The following is a 17,963-nucleotide window of genomic DNA, read 5'->3' on the forward strand; positions in this document are numbered from 1 at the left end:
GGTTACCAATCTCTTGTCTTGTTCTGTTTTCTTCAGTGCTCTGTTTTCTCTTCAGTACTCTGTTTTTCACTTGAGTGTTTGAGGTCACAAACTTGTTCAGTTGTTTCTTGCGTGTGTGAACTTCTTATCAGCTAAAGGATACGTATTTGAGTGGATAGTAGCTTCACAGTGTGACGATGTAGTCAAGGTTTTCGAGTTCGTAATGTTTGTAATATAACTAGTGTCGAATGTCAATGTAATTTATCTGAGTATTAGTAAGTGGTTACGAAGAGAAAGCAGTTCTGTACTCACCACCGACCCACGGGTTTTGCGTGGCAATCTTTTTGTCTAAAATAACTACGTGTAGATAATAGGGTTCCTTAATTTGTTTGGCAGTGATTAAGCCATACCTATTGATATTTGACAAGACCAACCAAAAAAACATAGTTTCGCTCGTATTTTCTTGTTTGGTAGACATGTGTTCACTGTAGACATGTGCTCACTGTATTTTTTTTTTTTACAATACTCCCCTTCGGGACCATGACTTATTACAAGTAATATGCATAAAATCAAAATTTCTTTTATTCGTTTGCTGTACAAGCACCATACAACGACGATGGAGGATTTATTTGTCCGATTATAGATATTTTGTGGAATCTAATTTTCGTCAAGTTTAGTGGTCATTGTGTTAATAGAGGACAAGGAAAAGAACTACCGATAGATATTTTGATATGATATTATTTTAGGAGTACACATTAGGACTTTATTAGATTATATTCAATTTAAAAATTTAGTTATATATAAATATTGTAAAATTAATTGTTTCCCATATGTCCGGGTTCATAAATAAGAAGGAATAACACACATCAAATTCAGTTCTCCAAGTTTCACTCCTTTAGACCATCTCTTCCACATGAACTCTCTCTTTCTCTAAATCTTGAAATGGATTCCTTGATAAAACTCTTCTTCTCAATATTACTAATCTCTTCTCTAATTTTTGGTAATGTTATCTTACAATACTTGGTACAAAGAAATAATAAAAAAAGAATTGACTGATTTTAGAAGTTAAAATTTGTTGTTTATGGATCTATTTTGGCAGGAGAAATCAATGGAGTCGAGAGTTCTTCATCAAACCATCATCATCATCGTTATCATCATCCTCACTTGTCCAGCCCAAAGAAGTTGTTTGTGTTCGGAGATTCTTACGCTGATACCGGGAACATAAAGAAACCTCACTCTGTATCATGGAGAGTCCCTTACGGCAATACTTTCCCCGGTAAACCCTCCGGTCGTTTCTCTGACGGTCGAGTCTCCACCGATTTTTTAGGTACCACCTATCTTTTGCTTTCTTCTTTTGTCAACAGGTACCAACTATCAAACCTTTAAGCTGTTGCATTTTCGACCCCAACCCTAACACGTTATCTTCATAATTTCACATGTGTGTTTTTTTCCTCTTACATTCCTCTTACGGTGAAAATGTGAAAGGGAACACACATATGTGAATTGTCAATGTACACGCGTTATAGTTTGAATTCGCATTACTTTCCTAGGAACTGATTAAATAAATATTTTTGGTGCAGTGTTAGAAATTTTGATGACTGGGATGTAGTCTAGTGGTTTGTGCTTGGGTCGAATAATTTTATAGTGCAACATGAAAACTATGTAAATTAATGAAACCAAAACAATTTCGGTTTATCTATAATATAAAAAGTACAGTATTCAGACTAATCTAAACTAGCAGATTATTATCTTATGTCAATCGAGTTTTTTTCTGGTAAAATATTAAGAAATAGCCAAGAGTTTCGATATTAAATATATAATACAAATATAGTCATCACATTCCAAAGAGATTATTACGTCGATAAGGTATACATATTATGGAATAAAGCATACGTAATTGTTTAGAATAGGTACATGTCATAATTTTTATTTACTAATCAGTTTGAAATCACTTTTCTTAATTCATTGATATCTTAACTAGGCTGCTCATATATTTTTAAAATTTGATTATTTGTATTGAAACACTTGTAAATAATCATACAATCTATGTTGGTGGATGAGTGCAGCCAGATTGTTGGGGATTAAAACACCCTTTGCTTACCTCTGGAAAGAATACGTGGGAAAAGAACGATTACGGAACGGAATGAATTTTGCGTACGGAGGAACCGGAGTGTTCAACACTAAGAGTACGAGTCCCAACATGACCATTCAGATCAATCTATTCGAGCAGCTCCTCGGCGATATCTACTCTCAGTCTGACCTTTCTTCTTCCCTCGCTCTCGTCAGCGTTGCTGGCAACGACTACTCCAATTACCTCGCTCTAAACCGCTCCATCGCTGTAAGAAACCACTCCTCTTTCACAAAAAAAAAAGATAAATCTTTTTATCTTTGAGATCATGTCACTTTTTATTATTTTACTTATTCAGATAGATTTTTGACTTCTAAAATCAGTCAATTCTTTTTTTATTATTTCTTTGTACCAAGTATTGTAAGATAACATTTGGTTACTTTTGGTTCACAAATTTTAAAAAGTTAAATAATAATAAGTGGCATGATCTCAAATTATCAGAATAATAATAATAACATAAAATTAACTTAAATTAGTTATGGCCTTTTAAATTTCAGATTAGGCCATATATATAGTTGTCCTGACAGGCTGACAGCTATAACTTCTATAACTGAACAATAATTGCTTGATTGCTTCGTTAGGGTTGCAGTATGAAATAAATATCATACAGTATAACTTTTACGTATAGCAATTTAAAGAAATAGCTACCAAAACTTTTACGTATTTTACCTCTATTGCAACATGCAGGCCCTCCCAATATTCATCAAGCAAGTTGTGGATCAAACCGAGCTGAATCTAAGACGAATACAGGTCCTGGGAGTAAAAAAGATAGCAATACCATCGCTCCAGCCTCTTGGATGCCTCCCCCTCTACACCTCGTCCGAGGGTTGCAACGAGACTTATAACGCGTTGGTAAACTACCATAACAGCTTGTTGGAGCAAGTAGTAGCCAAGCTCAACAACGAGACCAATCATTCGACTTTTGCCATCGTTGATTTCTATAACGCCTTTTTGACCGTCTTCAAGAACAAAGGAGAGAATCCAGGTAACAAAAGTTTTTGACATTTTTATTCTCAACTAGTTTAAAAAGCATTTTCGGTTGACCAGTCTTTATGAAAATGCAGAGAGTAAGAGGTTTGAAACCCCGTTGAAACCATGTTGCGAAGGCAGTTGCGGGAATGTGGACGAGAAGGGTGCGAATAAGTATGCGTTATGTGATGATCCTGAGGCTGCTTTCTTCTGGGATGGACTTCATCCTACTCAACGAGGATGGGAATCTATTTACTCTGTTTTAAGAAAAGCTCTATCTGCGTCTTTGCTTAAACTGTAAACACACAAGTTGGGATTAGAGAACCGAAATGTATTTAGTAAAACCACGCTTTGACCAAAGCATAAACCTCTAGTTTTTTTTTTTTGAAACTAAAACCTCTAGTTTTTCAAATATGTACTTTTGTTATTTTTAATAAAATCTGTTACTTAGTTGAATTAAGTAACTTTAATCTTTTATTAAAAAAAAAAAAAAAAGTAACTTTCAAAATATGTTGTTAGTTCTTCTCTCTTCAATCGTTGGATATTTATTCATGTTTGTCAATTCCCAAGTGTAATGGTATTTGTTATTTTCTATGTAACTTGCAGCTTGAAAATAGATAAAATAAAACCCACTGGTGGTTTTCAGCCTGAGGAGGGAAAGCAGAGACGTAACGCCATGGGAAGAAGACCGGCTAGGTGTTACCGTCAGATCAAGGGCAAACCCTACCCGAAATCCCGCTACTGCCGTGGTGTCCCCGATCCCAAAATCAGGATCTACGACGTCGGCATGAAGAGGAAAGGCGTCGACGAGTTCCCTTTCTGCGTCCACCTCGTCTCCTGGGAGAAGGAGAACGTCTCGAGCGAAGCCCTCGAGGCCGCGCGTATCGCTTGCAACAAGTACATGGTGAAATCCGACGGGAAAGATGCGTTCCACCTGAGGATTAGGGTCCACCCGTTCCATGTCCTGAGGATCAACAAGATGCTTTCGTGCGCTGGAGCTGATAGGCTTCAGACCGGTATGAGAGGTGCGTTCGGAAAGGCCTTGGGGACTTGCGCTAGGGTTGCGATCGGGCAGGTGCTCTTGTCTGTGAGGTGTAAGGATGCTCATGGTCACCATGCTCAGGAGGCTCTGAGGAGGGCTAAGTTTAAGTTCCCTGGTCGTCAAAAGATCATCGTCAGCAGGAAATGGGGTTTCACTAAGTTTAACAGAGCAGACTTTACGAAGTTGAGGCAAGAGAAGCGTGTTGTTCCTGATGGTGTTAATGCTAAGTTCCTCTCATGCCATGGACCTTTGGCTAACCGTCAGCCCGGAAGTGCATTTTTGCCAGCTACATATTGAAGCTTCAGTGCTGAATTATATCTAGTCTAAAACCTTTTTTATATCTTTGAAGGTTTTGTCTTAAAGTTTTTAGTTCGGACACATTGAGTATTTTCCAAACCTTTGTGAAATAATGAGATTGTTCTTTCTATGGTTTGCAAGTTTTGTCGGTCTTCTCTGAAAAAAAAAAAAAACCCACTGGTAAGAAACATACGAGAATTTAATGGCAAAGTAACGAGTCAATAATCAAGGGGGATGTGCCAATATGCCATTGATGTGATATTTTTTTGTCAACACCATTGGTGTCATGGTGTGAATTAGACGAGAAAAGTCTTTGTTTCTGTACGCAGCCATGTTTTAGGGCGTGTGAACATACAAAATCTCGATTAATATCTTTTTTTTTTGTTAAATCTTGATTACTATTAATTCCGGGTTACCTACGAATTCGAATTGTAGAGTGTGAGTACGAGAATCGAAATCAGGATTCTTGCCTCAAATCAATACATAAATATTAAAGTTCACAAAAACCCAACACATATTCATATTTTGGTAAATGGAATAAGCAAAGACTTCAAATATGAACGTCGACGACCAAGAGAAAATGCAAAATTCAAATCAACACTTGCATTAAATTTACAACTATGTCTTCATCCCTCTAAAACCTCGATAATGTAGTGATGACACAACACCGTTGAGATTAGAGAAAATAGATTAAAAAATTAGCTGCTATTTTAGAAATGTCTTTATATAAACGGATTAGTATATAAAACTAATCCTCCCTAGGTTTCATAATAAATGTTATTTTAACTCTTTTTTTCTTGTTACATAAAAATGTTAATTTACAGTTTTAATATAAATTGTATTTATTTTCGGCTGAAAATTAATTGTAAATTGTATTGATTTTGTTAATAATTTTATTTATCTTAAATATTATTAATTAAAAATATGTAATTAATAATAATTTATATATATATATATATATATATATTTTAATTTGTGTAGAAAACGTGAACGTGACATTTATTTAGAAATGAATTGATTAATAAACGCTTGTCAATTTTGGCAAACTAAATTCCTAATTAACTATATTGACCAGACCAAGTAATAGTCTCCGTCAGTAATTACGTAAATGCCTTTGGTTTTAGAAGTTAATATATTTGATATGATACAATATACCCAATTGTTAGTATTATATTTTCTTTTTGTAACAAAGTATTAGATCATGATTAGTATTTTTAATAAAAAAGCACAAATATATACTCTTTTTATTAACTTGAAAGTATTTGACCTATGAAATTGTCAAAATTAATCCAACAAAAAATGTGGTTTACCGATAGATCTTTTATTCGAGAATTCAAGTGAGGCTAAAAACATAGTTCTATATCCGCATGGCTGCATATGTCTAGTGCTGTGGAATTCTTTCGAACTCACGTTGTTTAACTTACTAAAATTAGCTTACCATGCGTGCTTATAAATATATACTTATCCAAAACTATTATCTCTAACCCCAATCGCATAATAATCACAATTAGACATTAAGCAATACTGTACAAAAGAAACTCAAATGGGCAAAACAGAAGAACGAATAAATACAAAGAATAAAGATACAAAAGTTGACCAGATCGCAGTCGTTTCACAACAACTGAAGGCTGCCTTTACCTTACTATATATATAAGGCACAAAGACATTAGTTAGAACACAATCCAATTTCAGTTCTTTAAACTTGTCTCCTTTTAAACCCCATCTTCTATCTCTTATCTCCCTGCCTTTCTATTGTCACTAAAAGAGAAGCCTTTGCTCTGAGAATCTTGAAAATGGATTATTTGATCAAACTCTTCTTCTGCCTCTCTGTATTTCTCCTCTTTGGTAATTTACATCCATCTTATAGCTCTCATCACAACAATTTAATTTTGAAACCCATATGCCCCCAATATTAACTTTGATTTATTTTTTAATTATGCAGGAGAAATAAATGGAGTTGAGGGCTCGGATAAAAATCAGCGCATGTACGGATTTAGACCAACGAAGCTGTTTGTGTTCGGAGATTCATATGCTGATACAGGGAACATTAAGAAGTCTCTCTCTAGTTCTTGGAAATTCCCTTATGGTATCACTTTCCCTGGTAAACCAGCCGGCCGTTTTTCCGACGGCCGCGTCTCTACCGATTTTCTTGGTAACTCTTCCTCTTCACAATCCTTAGACTAAACAAGCGATATTTTTGTTTGAATTCTCTGAATTTTTTTCTAAATTAAATTCCTAATCGATTTTACTGACCAGACCAAGTAAAGTCTCCTGAATCACGTAACTGACTCTAGTTTTTAGAAGTTAATAATAATATCCAATATGGTACAACTAATACCCGATTCTGTATCAGTTTATGTGGAAATTGTTACGTGATTGATTAATGTTAGGTACCATAACTAATCAATGTTTTACCCTCATTTAAAAGTAAAACTAATGACCACATGTAGGACTAACCGCATGTGTTAACAATAGAGGAGTAGTTATAATAAGAATTTTCTTATAATAATGTATAAATATCTCTGTGCGTAAATGATGACGCGTATTAAATAAGGTCCAAAAACAATGATGGAAGAATGGTCTGGTCTAGTGTCAAATCCAGTGCGCCCCTCACTTTAGCTTTTTGCCATCTTCTTCTTGTACTTTGCTTTTTAAAGTGATTTTTCACTTTCTTTTCCTTTTATTTATCTTTAAAACTATTTTATTTTACCTGAAACAAAACTATTTTCATATCCCTTGCTATAACCTACAAACCTTTTTCTGCTAAAAAGTCTATATATATATATATATTTTTTTTTTTTTTGAACATTTATGTGTATAAAACGTATTGGGTATTGCATTATAATCGATTTTTCTAAATATATTTCTTCGATATATATGTGTTTTGTGTTGATAAACAGCTTGTGAAGTAAATTAGACATCATATCAACTTCTTTTTCTTGTGTTAGTGATACATCTAACAAAACTTTTAAAAAATCTAAGAAAATTTAATTTATAAATTCTTCACGAAATGTTGTATATATGGAGGTATCACATAACATATATCAAAAAGTAGTGTAACTTGAGTTCTTAACACGTTACTAAGATCACATTAGCATGTATGGTATATATGGAGGTATCACATAACATATATCAAAAAATAAATTATCACTTTATTTATTTCTTTTGATTCATAGTGTTCGGTGCTCATCTGTTATCTTTGCTTTACATATCTCTAGAACTTCCTTTTTCTAAAGGTTAACATTTTCTATTTGAATGTTTCTGTTTATTAATCACATCGTAGCTACTAGTGCTTAGCATCAACAAAGCAAGAGACACTTCATGCTTCCTTTCCTTTTGCTCTTTAAGATTATTTTATAAAAAAACAATAAAGCTAAAAGTGCTAAACACCAACATATGCGCTGTCATAGTCCATACATTAAATAAATATACTAAAAATTAAAAAGGTATGTATCAATTGTCTTTCTATATAGATTTCTTAGGACTGATGAATGTCCTATGATTCCTATATTATATACACTAAAAAGGTTTTGAAGTGTCTCAAATTGCAAATTTCGAGTCTGAGAACTGCAATGGAATACAACTGAAGTGAAGAAGTCAATATAGTCATCATTAATATAAGATAAATTTAAACTTTTTGGAGCATGCTTATTATCATGAACTGTTAAATTCACGCTCGAGTTATTCAAACACTAATTCTTTCTAAAATTCACCGAATAATTTTTATTTTTATCTGACTTTTGTAGCAAAATTCGTTGGGATAAAATCACCAATCCCATACTTCTGGAAAGATTACGCGGGAAAGAAACGGTTACAATATGGAATGAATTTTGCGTACGGAGGAACAGGAGTCTTCAACACTCAAGTCCCCTTGCCCAACATGACCACGCAGATCGATTTCTTCCAGAACATTCTCACAGCCGGAGACATCTACGCTTCCTCCGACTTTTCTTCCTCCGTCGCTCTAGTCAGCGTCGCCGGCAACGACTACTCCACTTTCATCGCCCAGAACCGCCCTAACTCTGTAAGAAAAACACAACACATTTCATGTTGTGCATAATAATAATAATTAAAAAAAAAACACATTTCATATTTATTTTGCCTATCATTATTAGTTTTTGTAGTCTCTGTTCTATGCACAGCCGGATAAAACATTCCTTTTGGCTTTCTCCAAATTTTGAGGAACTACTAATACATAAGTTGGATGGTCTCCAAATTGTAAAATTTATATTAAAATTAATTTAAAAATTGTTTATAACCTCAAAATCTCAGATACTTTATTTCAACTGAGATTATTCATTTGTTATCTTCATTGGATATCACAGGAGTTTCCGGCATTCATAAAGCAAGTAGTGGATCAAACGGAAGTGAATTTGAGGCGGATCCATGCCTTGGGAGTGAAGAAAATAGCAGTGCCGTCGTTGCAGCCTCTCGGTTGCATCCCTGGAATCACCGTTGCCTCCTCGTTCCAGCGTTGCAACGAGTCACAAAACGCTTTAGTGAAACTTCACAACAACCTATTGCAACAAGTCGTGACAAAGCTCAATAATGAAACCAAGCAGTCGACTTTCATCATCCTTGATCTCTACAACGCTTTCTTGACCGTGTTCAAGAACAAAGGAGCTTACCCAGGTAACAAATATAGTTTTGATACTTGCAGAAACAATATTTTTTGCTTAGACTGATTAAATTGTTTTATGGGAAAATCGCAGGAAGTACAACGTTTCAGAGTCCATTGAAGCCATGTTGCGTAGGCGTGAGCAGTGAGTATTTCTGTGGAAGTGTGGATGAGAAGGGAGTGAAGAAGTATGTGATATGTGATAACCCTAAAGCTGCTTTCTTTTGGGATGGAAGTCACCCTACAGAAGAAGGGTGGAGATCGGTTTACTCTGTTTTACGTGAAAGTCTTACCGCGTCTTTTATTAAAGCGTGAGGAGCAAGAAACACATGTTTTTAGGCTTCTTTTTTTTAAAAAAAAATCTCAGTGTTTGTTCTTCTTATGTTTTTAGTGTCTCTTCATTCATTTGTGTTTCAGTGTTGAATGTTAAAATGTCGTGTGACTAATAAAACCCACTAAACTGTTCATTTCTATTATTAATTAGCATCCTATTTAGTTTCAGTAAGGTTGAAAAAAAAACACAGAAGTAACTAATAAACCGGAAATTAGGGTTGAACAAGATCCTAATAACAAGCCAAATAACTCAGTCTTATACTACGACTTAGCCAATGAGGACAGTTTTAAAAGGATAAGTGGCTATTTAGTAGTGTCATCTTTGTTTTATTAGCACTAGAGTGTAGACTTTCTTCTCAAAACAAAACACATCTCAGTTTTTACTATCTCAGATATCAAAAAGATGTTTCAAAATCTGAGTTTATGGTTGTTTATACTCTGTTTTTACCTCGTTAACACCGGGTTTAAAGCAGAAACGCAAGATAAAATCGACAAGAGACAGGTAATGATGCAAAAGTGAAGAGGGTGATTTTTGTGTTTGGTATGATCAGACAATCTGAATCACTCATCCTTCTCGTTCTGTTTTTTTTTCTCTTTCTTTATAGCTTTACATTGTGTACATGGGAGATGCAGCTGGGAAGTATAATGTTGAAGCCTCGGAAAACCATCATAATCTTCTATCCAAAGTGATCGGAGAGTAAGAGTCACAGTTATTTACTCATAGATTGTCTATTGAATTATCAGTAAACTTTTATATATTTGTTTGGTTGTTGCAGTGAGAGTAAAGCAAGAGAAGTTAGAATATATAGTTATGGGAAGAACATTGATGGATTTGTTGCAAGACTTCTTCCTCATGAAGCAGAGATGCTATCACGTACGTAACACAAATGCTTAAGCGCTTATCTCAGATGTTGGTTAGCTGATTTTTTTCCGGATTTGTTTCTGTGCAGGCGACGAAGGAGTTGTATCGGTGTTTAAGAACACTCAAAGGCAGCTTCACACGACAAGATCATGGGATTTTCTTGGAATGGTTGAGTCTAAATACAAAAGAAGTGAAGCGGTTGAAAGTAACATCATTGTAGGAGTTCTTGACACAGGTAAATAAACTCACGTTGATAATCTGAAAATATCGATAAAACCGGATTTATTTAACACCCTCTATTTTTTTTTTCAAAGGAATCTATATAGACTCGCCAAGCTTTGATGACAAAGGCTTTGGTCCTCCACCAGCTAAATGGAAAGGCAAATGTGTAACTGGACACAACTTGACTCGTTGCAATAAGTACAAAATGCTCTGTTTCCATTGTTTTCTTACAGTTTGTTATGTTATTTTAACTTAATTTTGTGTTTGGATTAATGTTAATACAAAAACAGCAAAGTGATAGGAGCAAAGTACTATCACCTGAAAATACCGAATTATAACGATTCGGCTGCGGATTACGATGGTCATGGGACTCACGTATCTTCCACATTAGCTGGCGTTGCTGTCTCAGATGCTAACCTATTCGGACTTGCAAACGGTACAGCACGTGGAGGTGTTCCCTCTGCTCGTATAGCCGCTTATAAGGTTTGTTTTTGGTTAGTTTGTTTTCTTGGAGCAGAAGCAATCTCTGACACCAGTTTAAACTATGTTTAGGTCTGCTGGGCAGAAGGGTGTTCGGCCATGGACATGCTGGCGGCATTCGACGAGGCGATCTCTGATGGAGTCGATCTAATATCGATCTCCATCGGAGGATCCTCGCTTCCGTTTTTCGATGATCCTATTGCTATTGGAGCGTTTCACGCTATGAAAAGAGGGATTCTGACAACGTGTTCCGCAGGTAACAATGGTCCTGGTCTGTTTACGGTTTCAAACCTAGCTCCTTGGGTGATGACCGTCGCGGCTAACTCAGTTGACCGGAAGTTTGAAACTGTTGTCAAACTTGGCAATGGACTCACCGCAACTGTAAGAGAATATTTCTTTCAAGAACTGCAAGAACCATCCATCTTTGCTTGTAAGGCACGTAAACTAAGAGTCCAAGTTTTCTTTTGCAGGGGATTTCTGTAAACGGGTTCACTCCAAAGAAGAAGATGTATCCTTTAACGAGCGGTTTGCTTGCTTCTAACGTAACTGACGGAGACTATGGAGAACCCAAGTAATTTTCAAAAACAGAGAGAATACCTTTTTTTCAAAGAACTTCAGAGTCTTGGATCTTTTTTTAAAAGAGGGGTGTGTATTTCATGCAGTGCTTGTCAATATGGGACAATGGCGGAAGATAAAGTGATGGGGAAGATAGTTTACTGTGACGTAGGGAGTGAAGAAGTAGGAGGAAGCAGTGAAGGTCAAGACCAGATTGTGAGATCCTTAAAAGGAGCTGGCGTGATCGTTCAACTTCTTGAACCGATTGATATGGCCACTTCAACTCTCATTCCTGGCTCTTATGTCTTCTTCGAAGACGGCACAAAGATCTCTGACTACATCAACTCCACCAAGTAAATCAATCTCTATCTCTTTGTCTCTCTTCTTACTTGTGTGATATGCTTGTTCCTCACGCATCAACCTTAACAGAAATCCTCAAGCTGTTATCTTTAAAACGAGAACATCCAAAATGGTTGCTCCTTCCATTGCTTCCTTTTCAGCAAGAGGACCTCAAAGAATCAGCCCCAACATCCTCAAGGTTTGCCTTATATTATATCTATCTATCTATTTATCTATTTACGTCCAAATGATTTAATTTGAGCTCATTTTTTTCCGACAGCCTGACATATCAGCACCAGGACTAAACATTCTCGCTGCATACTCGAAGATAGCAACGGTAACGGTTTATGCAGAAGACACACTATTCTCCATTATGTCAGGAACATCAATGGCTTGTCCTCACGCAGCAGCCGCAGCAGCTTACGTCAAATCGTTCCATCCTGATTGGTCTCCAGCCGCAATCAAATCAGCCCTAATGACAACATGTAAATCATCAACCAAACCCTAAAACAAAAATTCAAAATGTTAATAGAATGTTTTGATTCTTTACACTTCACTACAGCTACTCCAATGAGAACCAAAGACATCGAAGCGGAGCTAAGCTACGGATCGGGTCAAATAAACCCGAGAAGAGCCATTCACCCGGGTCTAGTCTACGACATTACAGAGAGCGCTTACTTAAGTTTTCTATGTAAAGAAGGATATAACAGCACAAGCATTGGACTTTTACTTGGCGGTAGCAACGAGACTAAGAAGGAATACAGATGCGTGGATCACAAGCAAGGGTTAGGATCTGACGGGTTAAATTATCCGTCTATGCATAAGCAGGTGGGTTCCACGGGAACGAATGTGTCAGAGATTTTTTACAGGACGGTGAGGAGTGTGGGATACGGACCGTCGACCTACGTGGCTAAGGTTTGGGCGCCGAAGGGAGTGAGAGTTGAAGTGGAGCCTAGGGTTATGAGTTTCGTTAAGCCTGGAGAGGAGAAGCACTTTAAGGTTGTGATTAATGGAGTTATGGAAGAGAATCTGAGAGGTATTTTGTCGGCTTCAGTGGAATGGGATGATTCAAGAGGTCATCTTGTGAGGAGTCCCATCTTGCTGTTTCAAGCGGGCCGGTAGAGAGAGAGAGCTTTTGTTAATCACCGTTTGTTTTTAAATTTTAGTGTTTGAGTTTTTCTTTTATTTAATATTAGTGTTGTTGAGCCAATTAAATTTGAACCAAATAGGAAAATAATTAGTGAAAATCTTATTCTATATAAAAAATTCATCCTCAACTCTAAAAGATTTCACTAAATATCAAATATGGGATCAGAATTTACGAATAATAAAAACTTTGGTTTTTATACTCGGGTAGCTTAACAAGTAATGAAAACAACCGGTGGCTTAGTGGCGCTTGAGAGATTAAAAATTCAATACGGCGAATCCGGGTTCAAACTCCACCGGCCCAGGAGAAGATCTATCCGTAGGATGCACCTCTATTTGAGGGTTAGGTCTGTGTCTTTAATAAATCCAGGTTTAACCTTTTTCAGTTAAAAAAAACAAGTAATGAAAACTAATCTGCATATAAATTATATTTAAAGGTTTTGCTTGGTGGACAATAATCATATCATCAAAAAATATCTAGAAAGAGAAAGGGGATCTGTGTTTTGTTCCGGCGTACGGACAGCGCGTGAGCGTCCGTGCCGTCGCCGGAATCTTCTCTTTTCTTCTTTAATTGTGTCTCTGCTGCTCCTTGTCGCCGTCTCTTACCGAATGCTTTGTCTGAGCTCTGAAGAGACGCCATCCTTCACGGTGGTTTCTTGTTTGGAGGGAAGACGCATCCGGATGTGATCTATGGCGTGAGAGCGTGGTTTGTATGTTTGGTTCCGGGAGAGGGAGGCTACCGCAGATCCTTTGACGCCGGCTTTTCCCCAGGAGGTGAAGGTTCAATTACTTTCACCGACGCCGGTTTGAGTTCCCGAGAAGGGGAGGCTTTCTATGCTCCGTCTTCGTCGGTCTTGGCTCCGAAGAATAGAGGCTTATATAGCTCTACCTTGTCGGCTTGGCTCCCGTAATCTATTGGGGTTTTGGTTACTAGTTTGGTTGTGGTGGTTTCGGATTTGGTCTTTTTAGGTGCTTGCGGTGTTAGTTGGGTTTCGTGGATGAGTTCTGCTTTATGAAAGAGAGCCGTTTCCAGCGGAAGTTGGTACTGTTCTGTGTGACGATTCTTTCTCGTGGTTTGTGCTCCATAGGTGGCGGATGACATCTCGCTCCGGCGATTGATCTCTCCGATTAAGATTTCATAAGAGTGAATGTCGACAGCAGTGATGAGAGGGTGGAGATCATGGGCTCCCGGTTTTTACGGTGAGGCATGTCCCTGAAGTAGCCGGTGAGAAGCGTCTTAGCTCCGACGTTGTGTCTCCCGGTGGTGGTGGCGAAGCGGGCTCGGGTTCCGATCTAGAGAGAGACGTGATTCGGCGTGGAAGGACTGTCGGTGATGGCGTAGCGGATTAGCGAGGCGTGTGCCTCGCTGGACGAGATTCAAACACGTGTCCTTCGCGTTCTTCATTGCAGAAGCGTGCATCTGACGCGCGTGTTTTAGGGAAAAACTCCCACTGACAGGTCTCCGGGTTTGGGCCGTGATGGGTCTTTGTTAGTTCAGGCCATTGTTGGGCCTTTTGTTTTTATCTTACTTGGTTGTTTGTGTGCTCTCCTCTTGGGCTTTTGGGCTTTTTGCCTTTTTAATAAAATAATTTGACGGGAAAAAAAAAGTTTTGCTTGGTGAGAGTATTAAGAAATTGCTTCAAACAGATGAAAAGCAAATCCACTATCGTTAGCTAGTTAGTGTTCGATAGTATAGAAAATATATTTATGGGTCTGTAAAGCCCACAAGATCCAATAGTACGTTTTATATTGTTTTCCTTCTTTGATACCCAAAAACCTTCCAACTAACATACGCTCAAACTAGTTTTATACTTTTATTATAACTTCAGATCGATATCCAAAGTAATAGGTGTGGTCCATTACTGTCAGATTCAATACTCCAACTTTGAATCATAAATGTCAAGCAGGTGGATCCTCGACCAACCGGATTATTAACAAGATTAACCGACAAATTATTATATATTACAAATAATAACAAATCAGGATTGAATATTAGGAATTTCATTAATTTGTGTTAAGAAACAAATAATGCAAGTGTTAATGTTCATAGTTTTTAAAGTAATTAAATATCTATAGTTTTTTTTTTTGCCTTCCCAGGCATGGAGAGAAGAGTCTTTTTGACTCTTCCTAAAAAAATTACATACTTAATTAGTTAGTAAAAAGGTACCTTTAATCAATTATAGTTCTCATTTTAACACTAGAATACTACATAATTTTTCTGAAAAAAGACATTTCCACTATTATTTTCCTCTTTCGTCTTTGATTTCAACCTTTTCCTCAATAAAAGTTCAAAGAGACGAGAGTTTCAGTCCGGGTATCGACATCTAGGTCAAAAGTGTGATTTCATCAAAGTGTATTCCAACGATAATCTTCTTAATTATAACAGCTTCACTTTCGTAAGCGACTGAAATTTGTATTGGACGTTAGGACTTTGATTTCTTTTAAGAATAGAAATTTTGTTTTAATTAGATCGATAATCTTCAGGGCAGGAACTAAATCAAGTTAATTAGTTATTTTCAACAACGCAAGTGTTCGAACTTGGAATATTAACAGTTCTTTTAGATGGCTAAATGCAGGTTGGTTGTGTTGCCGACACTACACTAGTTCTGTATTTTTTTTTTTTTTTGGACAAACACTAGTTCTGTATAATACTTTATCGTACGTGGGCAAATCTAACATATGTATCCTTACAAATCATGATTAATGACTTTACCTGGAGCACATTATAACCTTAACAAAACTGCATTCACAATCAACAAAAAAATCATAAATTTACTTTTGAATCTAAATTAAAACGTGAAACCTTTAGATATCTTAATTATCCACTCACAGACTACAAAAAGTTTATTTTTACATTCAGTTGCGAAGAAGTAGGCACAGATTGGATAGTACCATATTTTTCAGTATTGTGATTTTTTCGTACTTCATAGATATCCGATTTTTCGATTTGTTTTGATTCAGAAAAATATGGATATTCAGTTTTTTGGACATTCAGAAAATTTATGAATATTTGAGAATATTCACGAATATTTACGGATACCTTGTCTACTTTGTTCAATATAAGCAAATCTACAAAAAACATATATACTTTAAAAAAAATAGATAATATAAAAGATAAACTAAAATCAATGAAACTATGAGTTTTATGAATTTTTAAAATTAATAATGTTTTCTTATAAACAAATAATTTAGAAAAATTGTAGTTTTCTCCAAAGATTTTATATTCTCTTAATTTTATATTTTATAAGTAATTTTACAAATAAAACTAATAAATTATGTGTTAAAATAAAAATTATATATGATTATACATTTAAAACTCTATATTTAGTTATAGATATAAATGTATATGTATATTAGTCAGAACGGATCGGATGTTCGCCTCTAATTTTTTTAGTATTTGTGATTTGCTTTGCTTTTAATGGATATTAATTTTTATTATTTGCTTTGATTCTGAGATTACAGATATCCGGATCGAATAACAAATCAAATCAAACTTAACGGATAAAATGTTCAGTCCTACATGAGCGTTTGAGTACCTCGTCATTTATAGATACGACCCATTCGGATATTGTTTTCTTTTGTTTTGAAAAATTATCATGTTCGGGTATTACAAAAAACGGATGGGGTTCGAGTTGGTTCCTCTTGGATCCGGGTGGGTTTGGGCTTTAACCGAAGTAACCAAACTACTCGATTCAATTCGGGTATTTTTATATCTAAAATACTCAAACTTCTCTTAAAATAACTGAAAATCCAAAAATACTCAATATATATGGTTTAATTTGTTTTTTTTTTCGAAGTAACCATGAAGTCACTGTTATTTGGGTATTTTGTATCTAAAAGATCAATTTCTAACTATAAATATCCAAAATAACTAATATATTTGATTTATAATTTTAATTTTAGATATTAATGTTAGTAAAAGTATAATTATAAATAATATATATATATATATATATGTATTTATATGTTTGGATATGTTTAGGTATTCGTTCGTTTCTTGGTGCGGGTTAAATTCGATTTCAGTTTTTTCAGATATAAAAAAAAAGACCTTTTTAGATGTTTTGGCAAGATCTACCGAATTCGGTAACCTTATTTTCAGATAGGTTATGGGTAAGTATTTCAAGTACGGATATTATGCCAAATTCTACTTGTGACAAAATACAAATATGACTATGTTAAAATACACAAAGGTTTTGAATGGTAACCAAGTAACGAAAAAAAACATTGATTTCTTTATCATTCCTAAAAAATCACCATTTACAAGAAATACAATTTTCTTTTTATTATTCTTTGTTTTTAAAAGAAAAAAAATTGATAAGGACCAAAAATTCATTCTCATTCTTACCACTTTATTCCTATATATTTCTTTCTTATTTGTTTCTTATGTTTCTAAAAAGGTCACCGGTTGGAGCCAAAAGTTAATACGATTCTAGAAAAAGGTTGAAATTTATACTTCTCAACTGTTGATATGTGATTGTAAACTCGTAACTATAGCGAACAATTAGAAATAATAGATTAGTTACAGGGATGACTGATAGCAAAGATAACCATTGCGGATACTTAATATTAGAGATTACCCGTAAATGGGGTCAAGGAGTTATTAATCCCTTTGATACGATAAGCAAGCTTCTATTCTCTTTGTCTTTTTCCGTGTGATAAAATCATAAAATATACATGTATTCATAATGTGCTGGATTATTAACTATTATTAGCCTGTTGATATCATTGGTTTGGCATAAGTAACCAATAAACATGTATTACTATATTTTGTAAATATTTCTATTTGAATTTTTAACGGCGCAAGAAAATGATTCCTAAACTATATTCGAGACGGAATGATTGATTGAAAACACCATGCTGGTTTTTATGTATGTTTATGTTATGCGGTCTCTACAACGAAATAATTGGCCATTTGTTAGTCTACTGCATTTTTTTTTTTTTGTAAAAAGTCTACTGCATTTTTCTCGAGAGGTTAACTTTAGGCATCGAGATG

The 17,963-nt window shown here is 35.5% G+C and overlaps 4 protein-coding genes across 4 annotated transcripts; all 4 read left to right on the top strand.

Annotated features, from left to right (window-relative positions):
- Window positions 1–831: 831 nt before the first annotated feature.
- On the top strand, window positions 832–3,470 carry LOC130498403 (GDSL esterase/lipase At5g03610-like). The gene is made up of 5 exons (XM_056991744.1): window positions 832–979; window positions 1,079–1,306; window positions 2,046–2,317; window positions 2,795–3,092; window positions 3,172–3,470. The coding sequence occupies exons 1-5, from the start codon at window positions 922–924 to the stop codon at window positions 3,375–3,377; spliced, it is 1,062 nt and encodes a 353-aa protein (XP_056847724.1). The 5' UTR covers window positions 832–921; the 3' UTR covers window positions 3,378–3,470.
- A 249-nt stretch (window positions 3,471–3,719) lies between these two features.
- Window positions 3,720–4,567, top strand: LOC108838975 (60S ribosomal protein L10-1-like). Its single transcript, XM_018611823.2, has one exon. The coding sequence runs from the start codon at window positions 3,753–3,755 to the stop codon at window positions 4,413–4,415; it is 663 nt and encodes a 220-aa protein (XP_018467325.1). The 5' UTR covers window positions 3,720–3,752; the 3' UTR covers window positions 4,416–4,567.
- Window positions 4,568–6,093: 1,526 nt separating this feature from the next.
- On the top strand, window positions 6,094–9,506 carry LOC108838530 (GDSL esterase/lipase At5g03610). The gene is made up of 5 exons (XM_018611458.2): window positions 6,094–6,260; window positions 6,358–6,567; window positions 8,162–8,439; window positions 8,741–9,047; window positions 9,128–9,506. Exons 1-5 carry the CDS (start codon window positions 6,209–6,211, stop codon window positions 9,346–9,348), a joined length of 1,068 nt encoding a protein of 355 aa, XP_018466960.2. The 5' UTR covers window positions 6,094–6,208; the 3' UTR covers window positions 9,349–9,506.
- Window positions 9,507–9,757: 251 nt separating this feature from the next.
- Window positions 9,758–13,034, top strand: LOC108840287 (subtilisin-like protease SBT4.15). The gene is made up of 12 exons (XM_018613121.2): window positions 9,758–9,868; window positions 9,972–10,063; window positions 10,143–10,240; window positions 10,317–10,463; window positions 10,543–10,648; window positions 10,741–10,933; window positions 11,003–11,311; window positions 11,401–11,501; window positions 11,593–11,838; window positions 11,915–12,023; window positions 12,105–12,309; window positions 12,387–13,034. The coding sequence occupies exons 1-12, from the start codon at window positions 9,770–9,772 to the stop codon at window positions 12,944–12,946; spliced, it is 2,265 nt and encodes a 754-aa protein (XP_018468623.2). The 5' UTR covers window positions 9,758–9,769; the 3' UTR covers window positions 12,947–13,034.
- The last annotated feature ends 4,929 nt before the right edge of the window (window positions 13,035–17,963 follow it).

This window comes from Raphanus sativus, chromosome 2 (assembly GCF_000801105.2).
Source record: "Raphanus sativus cultivar WK10039 chromosome 2, ASM80110v3, whole genome shotgun sequence".
Classification (NCBI taxonomy): domain Eukaryota; kingdom Viridiplantae; phylum Streptophyta; class Magnoliopsida; order Brassicales; family Brassicaceae; genus Raphanus; species Raphanus sativus.